At 40.3% G+C, this 18,202-nt stretch overlaps 1 protein-coding gene across 1 annotated transcript in view; it reads right to left on the bottom strand.

Annotated features, from left to right (window-relative positions):
- Positions 1-18,202, bottom strand: part of CDS1 (CDP-diacylglycerol synthase 1) — an 81,262-nt gene that overhangs the window by 56,425 nt on the left and 6,635 nt on the right. Inside the window, exon 2 of the mRNA XM_070791720.1 lies at positions 7,025-7,152. Within this exon, the coding sequence (XP_070647821.1) occupies positions 7,025-7,152 (128 nt within the window). The remainder of the gene's footprint in view (positions 1-7,024; positions 7,153-18,202) is intronic.

Genomic DNA, 18,202 nt, shown 5'->3' with positions numbered 1-18,202 from the left:
ATGCTATGAGACTAGATATCAATTATAAGGGAAAAAAACTGTAAAAATACAAACACATGGAAAATGAACAATACGTTTCTAAATAATGAACAGGTTACTGAAGAAATCAAAAGGGAAATAAAAACATTCCTAGAAACAAATGACAATGAAAACACACGAACTCAAAACCCATAGTTTGCAGCAAAAGCAGCTGTAAGAGGGAAGTCTAAAGTAACACAATCCTACCTCAAGAAACAACAAAAACATCAAATAGATAACCTAACTTTACACCTAAAACAACTGGAAAAAGAACAACAACAACAAAATCCCCAAGTTAGCAGAAGGAAAGAAATTATCATAAAGATCAGAGCAGAAATAAATGAAAGAAACAATGGTAAAGATTAATAAAACTAAAAGCTGGTTCTTTGAGAAGGTAAACAAAATAGACAAATTTTTAGCCAGACTCATCAAAAAAAAAAAAAAAAGAAGAATCAAACCTACAAAATTAGAAGTGAAAAAGCAGAGGTTACAACAGACAATGCAGAAATACAAAGGACTATAAGAGACTACCATGAGCAACTAAATGGCAATTACATGGAAACCTGAAAGCAGTGGACAGATTCTTAGAAAATTTCAATTTTCCAAGACTAAACCAGGAAGAAACAGAAATTATGAACAACCCAGTTATAAGCACTGAAATCGAAACTGTGATTAAAAAATCTCCCAAAAAACAAAAGCCCAGGGGCTTCACAGGAGAATTCTGCCAAACATTTAGAGAAGAGCTAATGATTATCCTTCCAAAACTCTTTCCAAAAATTTCAGAGAAAGGAACACTTCCAAACACATTCTACGAGTTCCCATCACCCTGATACCCAAACCAGACAATGATAACACACACAAAAAAGAAAATTACAGGCCAGTATCACTGATGATTGGCATCACTGACTCGATAGACATGAGTTTGAGCAAGCTCTGATGGACAGGGAAGCCTGGCGTGCTGCAGTCCGAGGGGTCACAAAGAGTTGGACACAACTGAGTGACTGAACTAAACTGATCACTGATGAATATAGATGCAAAAATCCTCAACAAAATTCTAGCAAACAGAATTCAACACATTAAAAGCTTATACACCATGATCAAGTTGGGTTATTCCAGGGATTCAAGAGCTCTTTAATATATGCAAATCAATCAATGTGATGCATCATATTAACAAACTGAAAGATAAAGACCATATGATAATCTCCATAAATGCAGAAAAAGCCTTTGACAAAATTCAGCAACCAATTATGATTTAAAAAAAAACTCTTCAAAAAATGGGCATAGTAGGAACCTACTTCAACATAGTAAAGGTCATATATGATAAGCCCATACCAAACATTATTTTCAGTGGTGAAAAACTGAAAGCATTCCCTGCATTCCCTCTAAGATCAGGAATAAGAAAAGGGTTCCCACTCTCAGCACTATTATTCAACATAGTTTTGGAAGTCCTGCTGCTGCTGCCTCGTCAGTCATGTCCGACTCTGTGTGACCCCATAGACAGCAACCAGGCTCCCCCATCCCTGGGATTCTCCAGGCAAGAATACTGGAGTGGGTTGCCATTTCCTTCTCCAATGCATGAAAGAGAAAAGTGAAAGTGAAGTTGCTCAGTCATGTCTAACTCCTCGTGACCCCATGAACTGTAGCCCACCAGTCTCCCCCATCCATGGGATTTTCCAGGCAAGAGTACTGGAGTGGGTTGCCATTGCTTCTCCTTGGAAGTCCTAGGCACAGCAATCAGAGAAGAAAAAGGAATAAAGGAACTCAGATCAGAAAAAAAGTAAAATTCTCACCGTTTGCAGATGACATGATAATAAACATAGAAAATCCTAAAGATACTATCAGAAAATTACTAGAGCTAATCAGTGAATTTAGCAAAGTCTCAGGAAACTAGGCCATGCTGTGTGGGGCCACCCAAGATGGAGGGGTCATGGTGGAGAGGTCTGACAGAATGCTGGAGAAGGGAATGGCAAACCACTTCAGTATTCTTGCCTTAAGAATTACATGAACAGTATGAAAAGGCAAAAAGATAGGACACTGAAAGATGAACTCCCCAGGTTGGTTGGTGCCCAATATGAAACTGGAGATTAGTGGAGATACAACTTAAGGAAGAATGAAGGGATGGAGCCAAGCAAAAAAAACACCCAACCTAGACAGCATGTTAAAAAGCAGAGACATACTTTGCTGACAAAGGTCTGTCTAGTCAAAGCTATGGTTTTTCCAGTGGTCATGTATGGATGTGAGAGTTGGACTGTGAAGAAGGCTGAGCGCCGAAGAATTGATGCTTTTGAACTGTGGTGTTGGAGAAGGCTCTTGAGAGTCCCTTGGACTGCAAGGAGATCCAACCAGTCCATCCTAAAGGAGATCAGTCCTGGGTGTTCATTGGAAGGTCTGATGTTGAAGCTGAAACTCCAATACTTTGGCCACCTGATGCAAAGAGCTGACTCATTTGAAAAGAGTCTGATGCTGGGAAAGATTGAGGGCAGGAGGAGAAGGGGATGACAGAGGATGAGATGGTTAGATGGCATCATCGACTCAATGGACATGAGTTTGGGTGGGCTCTGGGAGTTGGTGTTGGACAGGGAGGCCTGACGTGCTACAGCTCATGGGGTCGCAAAGAGTCAGACATGACTGAGTGACTGAACTGAACTGAACAGGATACAAAATCAATACACAGAAAGCACTTGCATTCCTATATAATAACAATGAAAAATCAGAAAGAAAAATTAAGGACTCAATCCCATTCACTTTTGCAACAAAAAGAATAAAATATCTAGGAACAAACCTACCAAGGAGACAAAAGAACTGTATGTATAAAATTATAAGACACTGATGAAAGAAATCAAAGATGACATAAACAGATGGAGAAACATTCCATGTTCCTGGTTAGGAGGAAGCAATATTGTGAAAGTGACTATTCTACCAAATGCAAACTACAGATTCAGTGTGATCCCTATCAAATTACCAATTGCATTTTTCACAGAAATAGAAAAAAATTTTCACAATTCATATGGAAACACAAAAGACCCCAAATAGCCAAAACAGTCTTGAGAAACAAGGATGGATCTGGAGGAATTAACCTTCCTGACTTCAGACTATACTACAAAGCCACAGTCATCAAGACAGTATGGTACTGGCACAACAACAGAAATATAGACCAATGGAACAAGATAGAGAGCCCAGAGATAAACCCATGCACCTATGGGCACCTGATTTTTACAAAGGAAGCAAGAATATACAATGGGGCAAAGACAGCCTCTTCAATAAATGGTGCTGGGAAAACTGGACAGTTATATGTAAAAGAATGAAACTGGAACACCTTCTAATGCCACACACAAAGATAAACAAAATGGATTAAAGACCTAAATGGAAGACCAGAAACTATAAAACTCTCAGAGGAAAACACAGGCAGAACACTCGATGGCATAAATCAAAGCAAGATCCTCTGTGACCCACCTCCTAGAGTAATGGAAATAAAAATAAAAGTAAACAAGTGAGGCCTAATTAAACTTAAAAGCTTCTGCACAGCAAAGGAAACTATAAACACAGTGAAAAGACAACCCTCAGAATGGGAGAAAATGATAGCAAATGAAACAACCGACCAAGGATTAATCCCCAAAATATACAAGCAGCTCATATAACTCAATACCAAAAAACAAACAACCCAATCAAAAGGTGGGAAAAGGACCTAAACAGACATTTCTCTAAAGAGGACATACAGATGCCTAACATGAAAAGAAGCTCAACATCTAGATCTAGCGAAATGCAAATCAAAACTACAGTGAGATACCAACCAACTCACACCAGTCAGAATGGCCATCATAAAAAAGTTTACAAATAATAAATGCTGGAAAGGGTATGGAGAAAAGGGAACCTTCTGTTGGTGGGAATATAAACTGATACAGTCACTATGGAAGATGGTATGGAAATGAATCGCCAGTCCAGTTTCGATGCAGGAAACAGGAAGCTTGGGGCTGGTGCACTGGGATGACCCAGAGGGATGGTATGGGGAGGGAGGTGGGAGGGGGGTTCAGGATGAGGAACACGTGTACACCCGTGGCGGATGCATGTTGATGTATGGCAAAACCAATACAATATTGTAAAGTAAAATAATAATAATATTAAAAAACAAATAAATTAAAAAATTTTTAAAAATCACCATATGACCCAGCAATCCCACTGCTAGTTATATATCCTGAAGAAACCAAAACTGAAAAAGACACATGTACCCCAATATTCACTGCAGCAGTATTTACAATAGCCAGAACATGGAAGCAACCTAGATGTCCATTGACAGATAAACGGATGAATCTGTGGTGCATATACACAATGGAATATTACTCAGCCATAAAAAGGAACACCTCTGAGTCAGTTCTAATGAGGCAGATGAACCGAGAGCCTATTATACAGAGTGAAGTCAGTCAGAAAGAGAAAGATAAATATTGTATACTAACAGAGATATATGGAATCTAGAAAGATGGTACCTATGAATTTATTTGCAGGACAGCAATGGAGAAATAGACATAGAGAACAGACTAATGGACATGGGGTCGGGCGGGGAGAAGGAGAGGGTACGTATGGAGAGAGTAACATGGAAGCTTACATTACCATATATAAAATAGATAGCCAATGGGAATTTGCTGTATGGCTCAGGGAACTCAAACAGGGGCTCTGTAACAACCTAGAGGGGTCGGATGGGGGAGAGGTTCAGGAGGGAGGCAACATGTGTATGCCTATGGCTGATTCGTGTTGGTATTTGTCGGAAAACAACAAAATTTCTATAAGGCAATTATCCTTCAATTAAAAATAAATAAATAAAATTTTAAAAATTTATCTGAAGAAAATAATTATGGATGCTAAATAAAAGTTAGCTACCAAATATACATTTAAAGCAGAGTTGGTTTTAATTGTGAAAATTTAGAAATTGGCTAACTGTCTAGCAACATCTGTTTAGTTAAGTAAATTGAACCATAGCTGTACAAGGAATATATCATGCAGCCATCCAAGTATTTACGTATATTTAAGGATGTTGTTCCTAATACCAGGGAATGAAAATGAAAATAGCAAGGCAGAAAGGAGTACAATGCTGCTTTTCCATTACACACACAGGCACACACAGGCACACACTGCAAAAAAAAGTTTCAAAGATAAACAGTATTTTCATCAGTAATGTCTCAGTTGGAGGGTTACAGGGTTTTTTTCTGCAATCCAGGTTTATTTCTTATGCAATTAGTAGTTTACTCCTTTGCATCTACAACTTCTAAATCTTTGCAAGGCAGACTATTTGGGATATTAAATAAAGAGAGGCTAAAATGTGTAAAACATAGATTTTAAAACATTCATTTAATTTTTACAGAGAAGTTTCTTGAGAAGATTCAAAGTAGTTATTTATTATCTGCTGTTCATTTTTTTTTAAGTGAAATCTTTCATAAATAGAGTGCAATGCTCTGCTTCAGAATGTGGCTCTATCACTTAGCCAGGTCATTTGCTACATGACCCTGGATATGACACATATCTGTGCTTCAGTTTCTCCATTTATACAACAGGTATAATATAACCATACCTGTGTTATAGGGTTGATGTGATAATAAATTAGTCAACACAAGTAAAGTGCTTGAGAAGTACCCAGCACATATACATGGTCAATAAATACCAGCTACTATTACCTGCTATTGTTGCTTTATGCCAGGAAAAAAAAATAGTAAGGAAAATCTTGTTATGCATGACACACAGGAATCCAGCATTATTCTTATATAACATCAACACAGAAAAAAGTCCAGATCCAAAATAGACCAGGTGAGATTTTAAAGCAAAGGTACGTCTGTGAACTAGGTCATGAAAACAACTGGGAACAAGAAATATTAAAATAATAATCATACTTTTAATAAGGGAGAGCAACATTTTTTTATGTTGGCTAAAAAACATGAAAACTTTGTCTTGAACCGGTTTATTCTAATATGGCTATCCTCTAGGAAATTAAAAATCAGAAAAGCTCATATTTTATTTACTAGATATGACCACTGCTGCTGCTAAGTCACTTCAGTCGTGTCCAACTCTGTGCGACCCCAGAGACAGCAGCCCACCAGGCTCCTCCGTCCCTGGGATTCTCCAGGCAAGAACACTGGAGTGGGTTGCCATTTAATCAGTGTTTTTCAAACTTCAAGTTATGACCCATGGGTAGTAAAAATCAATTTAGTAATTCAGCATTTTTTGGTCCAAGAACCTAGAACAGTTATCAAAAATAAGAGAAATCAGAGTGCATCACACACAGTTATGGCAAGAATTGCTTCATAACATTTTTCCAGCAGTTAAAATACAATTTGTGTCTCTCTTGGGGCATGGTGGAAAACAGACCTCTTATTCTGTGTCACAGTATTAAGAAATTGAAGAAAGAGTGTTCTGTACCAATATTTAAGATTTTATATGTTCATCTGCGTAACAGATTACACTTATTTTGCCCTTATAAATTTTATAATTCATATTACAATGGAGGGCAATATAAAATTAGGTTATTAGACATTTAAAGGTATAACAGAAATACAAAATGGTAAAGTGTTGTGAAGTCTGGACAACGATTTTAAATTCCATTAGAAGGAAAAACATTACCTATTTCTGGCATTTGAAAACACAGGACAGAGGATACAGAATTTTCTTTATTTGATGTCCCAGAATCAGAAAAGGCAACTTGATGTGATAAATGGGTCACTGGCTTCAGAAACCCGGCAGACAGGGGCAGAAATGCCAGGTCCACAACTTATTAGCTTTATAACATTCACCAGCTAACCTCTCAGACTTGGTTTTCTGAAACTTAAGACTTTAAAGATTAATGAAAGGATGTATATCAAGCCTCCAACACTGTGCTCATGTATGGTTAAAAATGTAAAAGTCTTCTCTCATAACTCTAAAACTCACAAAAAGTGAAATTTCTTAGACCAGTGTAAGAAATGGTCCAGGATAACCTCACAGCTTATCTTGTTCACCCCTCAGATTGACCTTCAACCAATCGTACCTTGAAGACAAACCAGACAGAGCTTTCTTGAGGATCTCGGGGGTTCTATCTAGGGATGGTGGAATTTCTGGAATATCAGAATCTGTTCTGGAATCCAAGTCTCCATATCTGTCATCAATATCTGTTTCCTAAAATTAAAGAAAAAAGAAAATCACTTTGCAAAATAAAAGGGAAAAAAGTGCATGCTTGCCAATACATCTATTTATTGCTCAGAGTACCAACTCTCATTTCCATAACTTAAAAAAAAAAAAAAACTATTAACTTATTTTGAATATGCAAGCACTGTTGGACATCCTAGTTAGTAAAGTTCCTGCTAAAGTCTATCAACATAAAGGATTAATTTCAACAAAAAACACAAAAAGAAATTTCTGTATTATCTAAATCAGAAATGTACCACAGAATCAAATATTCATTGTTTCTCTGCTTAACAGAAAATAGAGTGTTTGTATTAATGTAGATTCTGATCAATGGTACATGAGTGAGTGAGTGAAGTCCCTCAGTCGTGTCCGACTCTCTGCAAGCCCATGGACTGTAGCCTACCAGGCTCTTCTGTCCATGTACAATGGTACATAGTCTCTTTTTTATTTGATTACAATCAAAGCATCTCCAACAGGAGTAATATCTCACACTGGCATGGCATTTTACATAGATACATAGATAGTGAAGCTGAATCTGACCTCTGTACCCCAACACTGAATTAAATCTCTGAGACTTCTGGGTGAAGTTAAAAAAGAATAGCTTTATTTCTTTGCCGGGCAAAGGCAGCCACAGCAGGCTAATGCCCTCAAAATTGTGTGTCCCAACTTGGAGAGAGTAGTGAGAAGTTTTATAGTTATGGGGTGTGATCAACTTGTGGACACTCTTGCGACTGGCTGGTGGTAAGCAGGGTCAGCCTCATCAGCCTTCAGGTTCCAATCGGTCTGGGGTCTGTGTGCTTGCGGGCACCGACCCTCATTAATCATTAACTTCTCCCACCTGGTTGGGGTTTCAGTATCTGCACAACAGCTCAAAGATACTGCCATGGGTATCCCTTACTGGGAATCAGGACCTTGCCCAAAGGCCACACTATTGTTTCTTTTGACTGTTTCTCCCTTGTCTTGCATCCCCTCCCTTTCCTAATTAACAACTGCTTGAATCTGGCTGTTGGAACTCAGTGAAGATCAGGGAGGCTGAATGAAGGCTATTTCCTGTAATCAGATGAATGGGGCACGCACAAAGGCTCTGTGCCCAGGAGTCCTAGAGGGCCCTGCTAGGTATCAATAGATAGACAGATATAAATATGTAGATATACAGACACACACACACACACACACACACATATATATAAATAAAGATATATTCATATAAAAAGAGATCAAATCAGTCAATCTTGGGATTCCTTTAGAGGAAATCAACCCTGAATATTCATTGGAAGGACTGATGCTAAAGCTGAAGCTTCAATACTGAAAAGACCCTGATGCTGGGAAAGATTGAAGGTGGGAGGAGAAGGGGATGACAGAGGATGAGATGGTTGGATGGCATCACCAACTCAATGAACATGAGTTGGCACAAACTCCAGGAGATGATGAAGGACAGGGAAGCCTGGCATGCTGCAGTCCATGTGGTTGCAAAGAGTGGGATGCAACTTAGCAACTGAACGACAATATACATATAATTATTCTAAACACTCAAGCTTCCATCATTTTATTAGATCCTCAAGAGAGAATCCTGGCCACGATGGTGGAGTACAAAATCCTGGAGCCCACCTCCTCTCATGGGCATACCAAGTTTACAACTATTATCAGAACAGCTACTGATGAGAAAGCATGATAGAATCTACCAGAAAAGATCTTCTACAACTAAAGATAAAAGGAAAAAATCCACAAGGAGGTGGAAAGGAGGGGCAGTGGGGTGGTACAGTCAAGATCCATACTATAGAAAAAGCAGTTTTAAGAGGAAAGGTTATAGTGAAGCAAGCCTACCTCAGTCTCCTAAAACAAGGAAATAAAAGCAAAAATAAACAAATGAGATCTAAGGAGACTTAAAAGCTTTTGCACAGCAATGAAAACCATCAACAAAACAAAAAGACAACCTACTGAATGAGAGAAAATATTTGCAAATGTTATGACTAATAAGGAATTAATATCCAAAATATATAAACAGCTCATACAACTCGATATCAAAAAAAACCCAACAACTCAACCCAAAAATGGGTAGAAGACCTATATACACATTTTTCCAAAGAAGACATAAAAATGGCCAATAGGCACATGAAAAGGTGCTCAAGATTACTAATTACCGTAGAAATGAAAATCAAAACCACAATAATATATCATGTCACATCTGTCAGAATGACTATCACCAAAAAGACCACAAATAACAAATGTTGGCAATGATATGGAGAAAAGGGAACACTGTACACTGTTGGTGGGAATGCAAATTTGTATAAGCACTGTGAACCAGTATGGAGGTTCCTGAAAGAACTAAAAATAGAACTCCATCAACAGATGAATGGACAAAGAAGACGTGGTATCGGGGCTTTCCTGTTGGCTCAGTGGTGAAAAGTCCACCTGCCCATGCAGAAGACATGGGTTTGATCCCTGATATGGGAGGATCCCACATGCCGTGGACCAGCTAAGCCTGTGCACCACAGCCATTGAACCTGGGCTCTAGAACCCAGGAACTGCAACTACTGAAGTTTGTGTGCCTAGAGCCCATGCTCTGCAACAAGAAAAGTCACCATAGTGAGGAGTCTGTACACCACAACTAGAGAAAAGCCCATGCAGCAACAAAGACCCACACAGCCTAAAATAAATAAATAAAATTATAAAAAAGATGTGGTGCATACACACACACACACACACTGGAATGCTACTCAGACATAAAGAAGAATAAATTTTGCCATCTGCAACAACATGGATGACCTGGAGGGTATTATGCCTAGTGAAATCAGTTCAGTTCAGTTCAGTTCAGTCACTCAGTCACGTTCAACTCTTTGCGACCCCATGAACCACAGCACACCAGGCCTCCCTGTCCATCGCCAAATCCCGGAGTTTACCCAAACCCATGTCCATTGAGTCAGTGATGCCATTCAACCATCTCATCCTCTGTCGTCCCCTTCTCCTCTTGCCCCCAACCCCTCCCAGCATCAGAGTCTTTTCCAATGAGTCAACTCTTCGTATGAGGTGGCCAAAGTATTGGAGTTTCAGCTTCAACATCAGTCCTTCCAATGAACACCCAGGACTGATCTCCTTTAGGATGGACTGGTTGGATCTCCTTGCAGTCCAAGGGACTCTCAACACCACAGTTCAAAAGCATCAGTTCTTTGGCGCTCAGCTTTCTTTATAGTCCAACTCTCACATCCATACATGACCACTGGTAGCAATCTTCATTAAAGAGTGCTACACACATAAATGCTTTGGGAGAGTGGTTTACAAAGGGGGAAACTGGGGGGAAAGCGGCTGAAATGGGTGAGAAGGAAGAGGATATTCACAGCGGGTTAATACAAGCAGGAGGAACACTGAGCAGAATGTTGGGCCAGAAGTTGATCCTAAGAATGAAAGTATATAGGGAGATTCTAAATGTTTAGGAAATCTCCAACCAAACTCAGCCCTCATTAGCACCAAAGCTGTGGCAAATTTCATCACCCTTTCCAACTGTTTCTTTACCCATAAAAACTGGAAACATTAAAAAAAAAAACCCAAAACTGGAAATAGTTAATGCCAAGGACTCGGGTCAGTCAGTGAAATAGTAAGCTATTATTATTATTCATACTATCAAATCGAATTCCTCATTAAGTGGCTTACCAAATAAAATGGGTACCAAATAAAATGCCTTGGGTAGCATTATCAATAATCATAAAGGAATAATAAGCTTTTGATTACTAACTATAAATTTTTTATCAAATAATTACAAAATTAAATGTGACATTATACCAAACATGACAAAGCAAATGCCGTGTTCCCACTGTAACCCTGAGAGTCAGTTGGCCTCAGAGCAGATTAAACAAATAGCTGTTGACTAGTAAACCACCAGGCAGGACATCTTCTGCAAACTTCAGGAACCTGCTGTTAGCCTGATGTGCCAGCAGGTTTTCAACATCTGAAACAATGTGGAACAATGTGGATCAAGATATTTGAAAAAAAAAAAAAATCCCAGAAAGTCCCAACAAGGAAAACTTGAATTTGCGGCATACTCACAACTGTGTTTGGGCTTCCCTGGTATCTCAGTTGGTAAAGAATTTGCCTGCAATGTAGGAGACCCAGGTTTGATCCCTGAGAGGGGAAGATCCCCTGGAGAAGGGAATGGCAACTCACTCCAGTGTTCTTGCCTGGGAAGTCAAGGCAAGACTTATTTCTTTGCTCTGCTACTCTTTTTTTCTCTGTCAATAACCCAGAGTGTTGGAAGCGTGGTGTGAGTGGTCATGGAGATGGTGACTAATGGCTCCATAAGGCATATCACCAGGTTGTAGAAAGAGTACCACACTAGGAATTGGGAGTTTCAAGTACACTCGTCACTCAGTACCTGGTGGGGATGGGGGCTGGAGGGTGGGGATTAGTTTCAGGACCTTCTAAGATACAAAAATCAGAGAAGGTACAGTATTTGTATACAATCTATATACATCCTTTCATACACTTTACATCATCTCTAGACTATAAAACCTAATACAATGTAAACAGTTTTAAGTACAATGTAAACAATTGTGTGTGTGCTTAGTTACTCAGTTGTATCCGACTCTTTGCTGCCGGGGACCAGCCCCGGCTGATCCAGGGTATTCGAAGGAGAGACGGCGTAGGCGACGATCAGGAGACAATTGCTTAATTAAATGTTAATTAAGGATATAAAGAGTAATAGAATGAGGATAGCTCAGTAAAATTCAGTGAAGAAAAGAGGCTGAAATAAGGATAGCTCAGTGAGGAAATTCAGTGGAGAAAAGAGGCTGAATAATTCAGCCAGAAGGTAAGAGAAAGAACGACATGGTGAGACCAAGTTTCGGTGAACAAGGCCCACACTTTATTTTCCAAAGTAGTTTTTATACCTTAAGTTATGCATAGAGGATAATGGGGGAAGGGGTAGAGTCTTGCAGCAAGCCAGGCTTTCTTCCTGCAAACTTATCATATGCAAAAGCTTAGGTGATTTGCATCATCTTCTGGCCCGGAGGCCTGTTAACATTTTAAGACCTTTTCTTCAGAAAACTTATTTTTCTCTAAAGGTGGTTGGTCAGGAGCCACCCTCCAAAAGCATTAGATAAAGTTGCATTCCTACAGCGCAAAGGTGTGGTGGGCTATAACAAGAAAAAGAATTAACTCAAGGGTCCCAGGTTACAAACATTAAAGCTACTACTTACACCAATTATATTAATCAATACACTGCCAGGGACACAGCAGGTAAGGGATATGGAAACTTAGCAGCAAACATTGGCCCAACAAGTGAAAATCCCTTCACCAATACAATTTCTAATCAATCTTTTAACTACTCAAAAGAATCTGTGTTTAGACAGTTTAGAACATCTCCTGCCTCTCACAGTTGGGAGGCTCTGAACAATTACATGTGGCCGGAAAAACCTATTCAGGCAGGCTAGAGGATTTCCAAAGGAGTTTGTAGGTTAAACACTGTCACACCCAGGAATTATTAACTGGAGCTGTAAGCTAACTCTTTTTTCAGAGAGGTAGTGGGGGACAGCCCCCCGTAAAGTCAGAGGTGTAGGTGAAAGCACAAAGCAGAAAGTAGGCAGACTCTGGTTTTGGGGGTATATGCTAGAGAATTTCCAGGGGGACTCCTGAAGCTCGATCCCGCCTTTGCGTGTGCCGAGCCTCCTTCCTCATGACCTTTGTCATGGGCGGAGTTCCTCACGCTGGCTCCCGGCAGTGATAGAATTCCAGTTGAGCTATTCCAGATCCTGAAAAGTGCTGCACTCAATATGCAATATGCACTCAATATGCAATATGCCAGCTCCCGGCACTTTGCGACCCATTGGACTGTAGCCTGCCAGGCTCCTCTGTCCATGGGATTTTCCAGGCAAGAACACTGGAGTAGGTCGCCATTTCCTTCTCCAGGGGATCTTCCCAACCTAGGGATCGAACCCACATCTCCTGTATTGGCAGGCGGATTCTTTATCCACTGAGCCATCGGGAAGCATCTTGCCAACAGTTGTGGTTTGGCTGCTCAGTCGTGTCCGACTCTTTGTGACCCCGAGGACTGTAGCCCGCCAGGCTCCTCTGTCCAGGGGACTTCCCCGGCAAGAACACCGGAGTGGGTTGCCATTTCCTTCTCCAGGGGATCTTCCCCTCTCAGGGATTGAACCTGGGTCTCCTACATTGCAGGCAGATTCTTTACCAACTGAGACAGCAGGGAAGCCCAAACACAGTTGTGAGTATGCCGCAAATTCAAGTTTTCCTTGTTGGGACTTTCTGGGATTTTTTTTTTTTTTTTCAAATATCTTGATCCACAGTTGGTTGAATCCATGGCCTCACAACACACAGATACGAGGGCTGACTGTCCTAATTCCACCCCTACTCTTAACTAGCAAGGACAAAAGGCAAAACACTTGACCCTAAAGAAACTCAGCCTCTGGTTTCCTTAAAAAATAAAAGTATTGCACTTTCCAACAAACTGCCTCAGAGTCCACTTGGTAATAAAAGTGACGTGCCCCAAACCTCTGCAGTAGTTCATAAGCTTTGTGAGAAGAGGAAATATTACTGGCTTCACTTTTGACTCCCTAGAGGTTGGCAGAGGACCCTGCACAGCGGCTGGCACTTACTATGTAAATACGTGTTGAATGAACTGAGTCTGTAAACTTATGCTAACATTTAAGATTAAAATAGTTCTCAACCATTCTTGCTAGGTGAATAATTTTGGCCATTTCACCCTCCTTGGGACCACCTTTTAGCACTCGTGAAATGAGGGCTTCTGACTATGAAGGGCTATGGGCTATTCTTTTGCAAATATAAAAAGACAATGAAAGTATTTCTGGTAAATGATGAATGGAAGTTGAAATAAAGTTTCTTTCTTACCCTGAAAATCTCCTTCCTACAGTGAAACGAACTTCAAAAGTACTTACAAATGTCGATTTATTTATACTTCACATTACCTTATAGGTAAGTAAATAATCACATCCTTCTTGTAAGTGAAAAAATTAAGGCTCACAAAGATTGAGTAGAGTGCTCCAAGTTTACTCAGCTCGAAGCAATGTAGCCAGGAGGCAGAAAGAAAATTTAAATGACAATTTTTCCACAAACTATCTGCAGATCCAGTGTAATCCCAGTCATCTCAATTGGCTTTTATTTTGTGTGGAAATAAAAAGACTCTAAAATTTATATGAAAATGCAAAAGGACCTTAAGAAGAGCCAGAACCACCTGCAGATAAAAACAAAACTGAAAGACTTATACTGTTTTCAAAAGTTATTATAAACTTTTGAAACTGTAACTGTGATATTGGCACAAAAACTGATCAATGGAATAGAAGAAAGGGTCTAGAAATTAATCCACACTTATATGGCCAATTGACTTCAACAGAGTTGAAAGGTAATTCAATGGACAATGCTGGAATAATTAGATAATTATATAAAAGGAAGGAAGGAAGGTAAAACTTTGATCCATACTTCACACTACTTACAAAAATTAATTCAAAATAGATCAGACATTTACATAAAGCTATACAATTCAACAAACTCTTTGGGACCTGAGGTTAGGCAAAGACTTAAATATGACAACAAAAAAGTAGGATTCATAAAAGAAAAACTGATAAATAAAACCACTTCAAAATTAAAATGTTCTGCTTTTCAAAAGACACTGTTAAGAGAAAGAGAAAACAGCTATAGACTGGGAAAAGATATTTGCAGGAGAGTATGTGTGCTCAGTCATGTCCAACTCTTTGCAACCCCATGGACTGTAGCCCAAGAGGCTCCTCTGTCCATGGAATTTTCCAGGCAAGAATACTGGAGTGGGTTTCCATTTCCTACTCCAGAGGATCTTCCTAACCCAGGGATCGAACCCGTGTCTCCTGTGTCTCCTGCATTGCATTGGCAGGCAGATTCTTTACCACTAGCACCACCTGGGAAGACCTGATATTTGCAAATCACATGTCAAATAAGGGTCTTGCATTCAGAATATATCAAGAATTCCCAACATTCAATAAGAAAACAATTGATGTAGTCAAAATACACAGGCAAAGCTTTATTTGCCCAGACATGTCACTGAAGGCAATAATACACTGATGGTGAATTGGCACATGAAGAAACGCTCAACATCTTAGTTATCAGGGAGTTAAATGAAAGTCCCTCAGTTACGTCTGACTCTTTGTGACCTATGGACTATATAGTCCATGGAATTCTCCAGGCCAGAATCTGGAGGGGGTAGCCTTTCCCTTCTCCAGGAGATCTTCCCAACCCAGGGATCGAAACCAGGTCTCCCGTATCACAGGCAGATTCTTACCAACTGAGCCACAAGGGAAGCCCAAGAATACTGGTGTGAGTAGCCTATCCCCTCTCCAGTGGATCTTCCCAACGCAGGAATTGAACCAGGGTCTCCTGCATTGCAGGTGGATTCTTTACCAACTGAGCTATCAGGGAAGTTATTAGGGAAAGGCAAATCAAAACCGCAATACGAGACTATGACACCCCTTCTAACATAGCTAAAAAATAAAAACTGAACATACCAAGTCTCAGAGAAGATGTATTGAAACTGGGCCTCCCATATACTGCTGGTGGGAATGTGTACAATCATTCTGGAAAAGAGTTTGGCAGTTTCTTAAAAAGTTAAATACATGTCCATCCTATGACCCAGTCATTTCAATCCCAGGTATCTGCCCAAAGAAATGAAAGCATACGTTCACACAAAGACTGTACACAGTGTTCATGGCAGCTTTCTTTGTAATAGCTCCAACTGGAAACAACTCAAATGTTGCAAAGGACAAACTGGGCTACATCCATACAATGGAAAACTACTCGGCAACAGAAACGAACTACTGATGTATGCGACAATATGGGTGGATGTCAAAAAAATTATGCTGAGTAAAAAGAAGCCAGACAAAATGTACGTATGATATGTGTACATACACATATTCGTGGGTATATGCATATATGTATGTATTGAATTCTATTTACATAAAATTCTGGAAAATACACGTTCATCTATAGTGGCAGAAAGCAGATCAGTAATTACTGTGCTCAGTTGTGTCTGACTCTTTGTGACCCTATGGACTGCAGCCTGCCAGGCTCCTGTGTCCATGGGACTGCCCCAGCAAGATTACTGGAATGGGTTGCCATTTCCTCCTCCAGGGGATCTTCTGACCCAGAGATCGAACCCATGTCTCCTACCTCTCCTGGACTGGGAGGTGGATCCTTACCACTGAGCCACCAGGGAAGCCCAATCAGTGATTATCAAAAGGTAAAAGGGGAATACAAAAGGGCAGGAGCAAACTTTTAGTGGTGACGTGTTTGTTCACTATCTTTATTGCAGTGATAAATTCATGGGCGTATGCATATGTCAGACTGCACAGTGTAATAAGTACAGTCACTTTAGTGTATGTCACATAGGTCACAGGGACTCCTGAAGAGTACACAGGAGCCCATGGTCAGGGAAAGAGAAGTGAACTGCTTCTCGACGCTGGGGACTGAAAAGGCAGGAAGAAAACCATTCAAGATGATGGCTCCAAAGAAGTCTCTAAACTAATGAAAGTAAGTAGCAGTTTAGAATGCAACAAAGGATAATGCATTAAATCAATCATAATTCCCACTCCTCTTACATCTAGTCCCCTAAAAAGTGAGTCAGATGACCTGTGTCAGCTTCTCCACTCCACTACAGGTCCCTTGAGGTTCACACTGATTCCTGTACCTGCTGCTGCTGCTAAGTCATTTCAGTTGTGTCCAACTCTTTGCAACTCTATGGACTGTCCGTGGATTCTCCAGGCAAGAATACTGGAGTAGGTTGCCATTTCCTTCTACAGAGGATTCCTGTACCTAGTATTAAAACTGCAAACAAGCATATGGAAAGCCTCAAGTGACATAGAGTTCTGTGCCTAAAAGGATGGAAGCCTTTTAAAAATCTTGAATTTTATGGGGGTTTTAATGAAGGGTTTTAATAAACAGTTTCTGGGCTCCCCTGGTGGTTCAGTAGTAAAGAATCACCTGCCTGTGCAGGAGATGCGGGTTCAGTCCCTGGGCTGGGAAGATCCCCCAGAGAAGAGAATGGCTACCCACTCCAGTATTCTTGCCTGGGAAATCCCATGCACAGAGGAGCCTGGTGGGCTACAGTTCATAGGGTTGCAAAGACTTGGAACCGACTTAGTGACTAAACAACAAACAGCTCTTACTTGAAAGAACAGTAGTTTGTATTCCTGATTTCAGCATTTTCTCTCAGTCTCTTCACTGTTTCCAGTGCTAAGTCTCTCCAGTAATGTCCAGCTCTTTACAACCCCATGGACTGTAGCCTGCCATGCTCCTCTCTCCATAGGATTTTTCAGGCAAGAATACTGGAGTGGGTTTCCATTTCCTTCTCCAGGGAATCTTCCCTCCCCGGGGATCGAATGGGGGTCTCCTGCACTGCAGGCAGATTCTTTACCAACTGAACCACCACAGAAGCCCTTTCTTATTCTCAGCTATTAAATGGGAAATATTCCTAACCCATACAGTTAGGGAGCAAATAAAGTTACGATGCAAAATTACTGTTTTCTCTAAATCACTCTAAAAGCATCAGCGATCATGACTACTGCTGCTTTGCTGTTATTCAACAACACAGAATCGTGTCCAACTCTTTGTGACCCCACATGTTGCAGCACACCAGGTTCTCCTGTCCTTCACTATCTCCTGGAATTTGCTCAAATTCATGTCCACTGAGCTGGTGACGCTATCTAACCATCTCATCCTCTGCTGCTATCTTTCCCAGCATCAGGGTCTTTTCCAATGAGCCAGCTCTTCACATCAAGTGGCCAAAGTATTGCTACTACCGCTACTGAGTTAGGAACTATGATAATGCAGTACAAAACCAATGTGTGTCATTTTAATTCAACTGAATCTTCACTGAGTTTGATGATTCCGCAGGTGGCCTCTTTATCATCTGACATTACACTCTCTAAAATAACATTCCAACAGTGTCCCAGTCAGAGCGGAGTTCTAGTTCCAGCTCTGCACCTGTTTGAGGTCACTTTGGGTAATAATAACAAACACAGTCTATGGCAAGTTTATTATTTAAAAACACACA

The sequence above is a fragment of the Bos indicus genome, chromosome 6, assembly GCF_029378745.1.
Source record: "Bos indicus isolate NIAB-ARS_2022 breed Sahiwal x Tharparkar chromosome 6, NIAB-ARS_B.indTharparkar_mat_pri_1.0, whole genome shotgun sequence".
Lineage (NCBI taxonomy): Eukaryota > Metazoa > Chordata > Mammalia > Artiodactyla > Bovidae > Bos > Bos indicus.
This window is presented reverse-complemented; position numbering and strand designations above follow the sequence as displayed.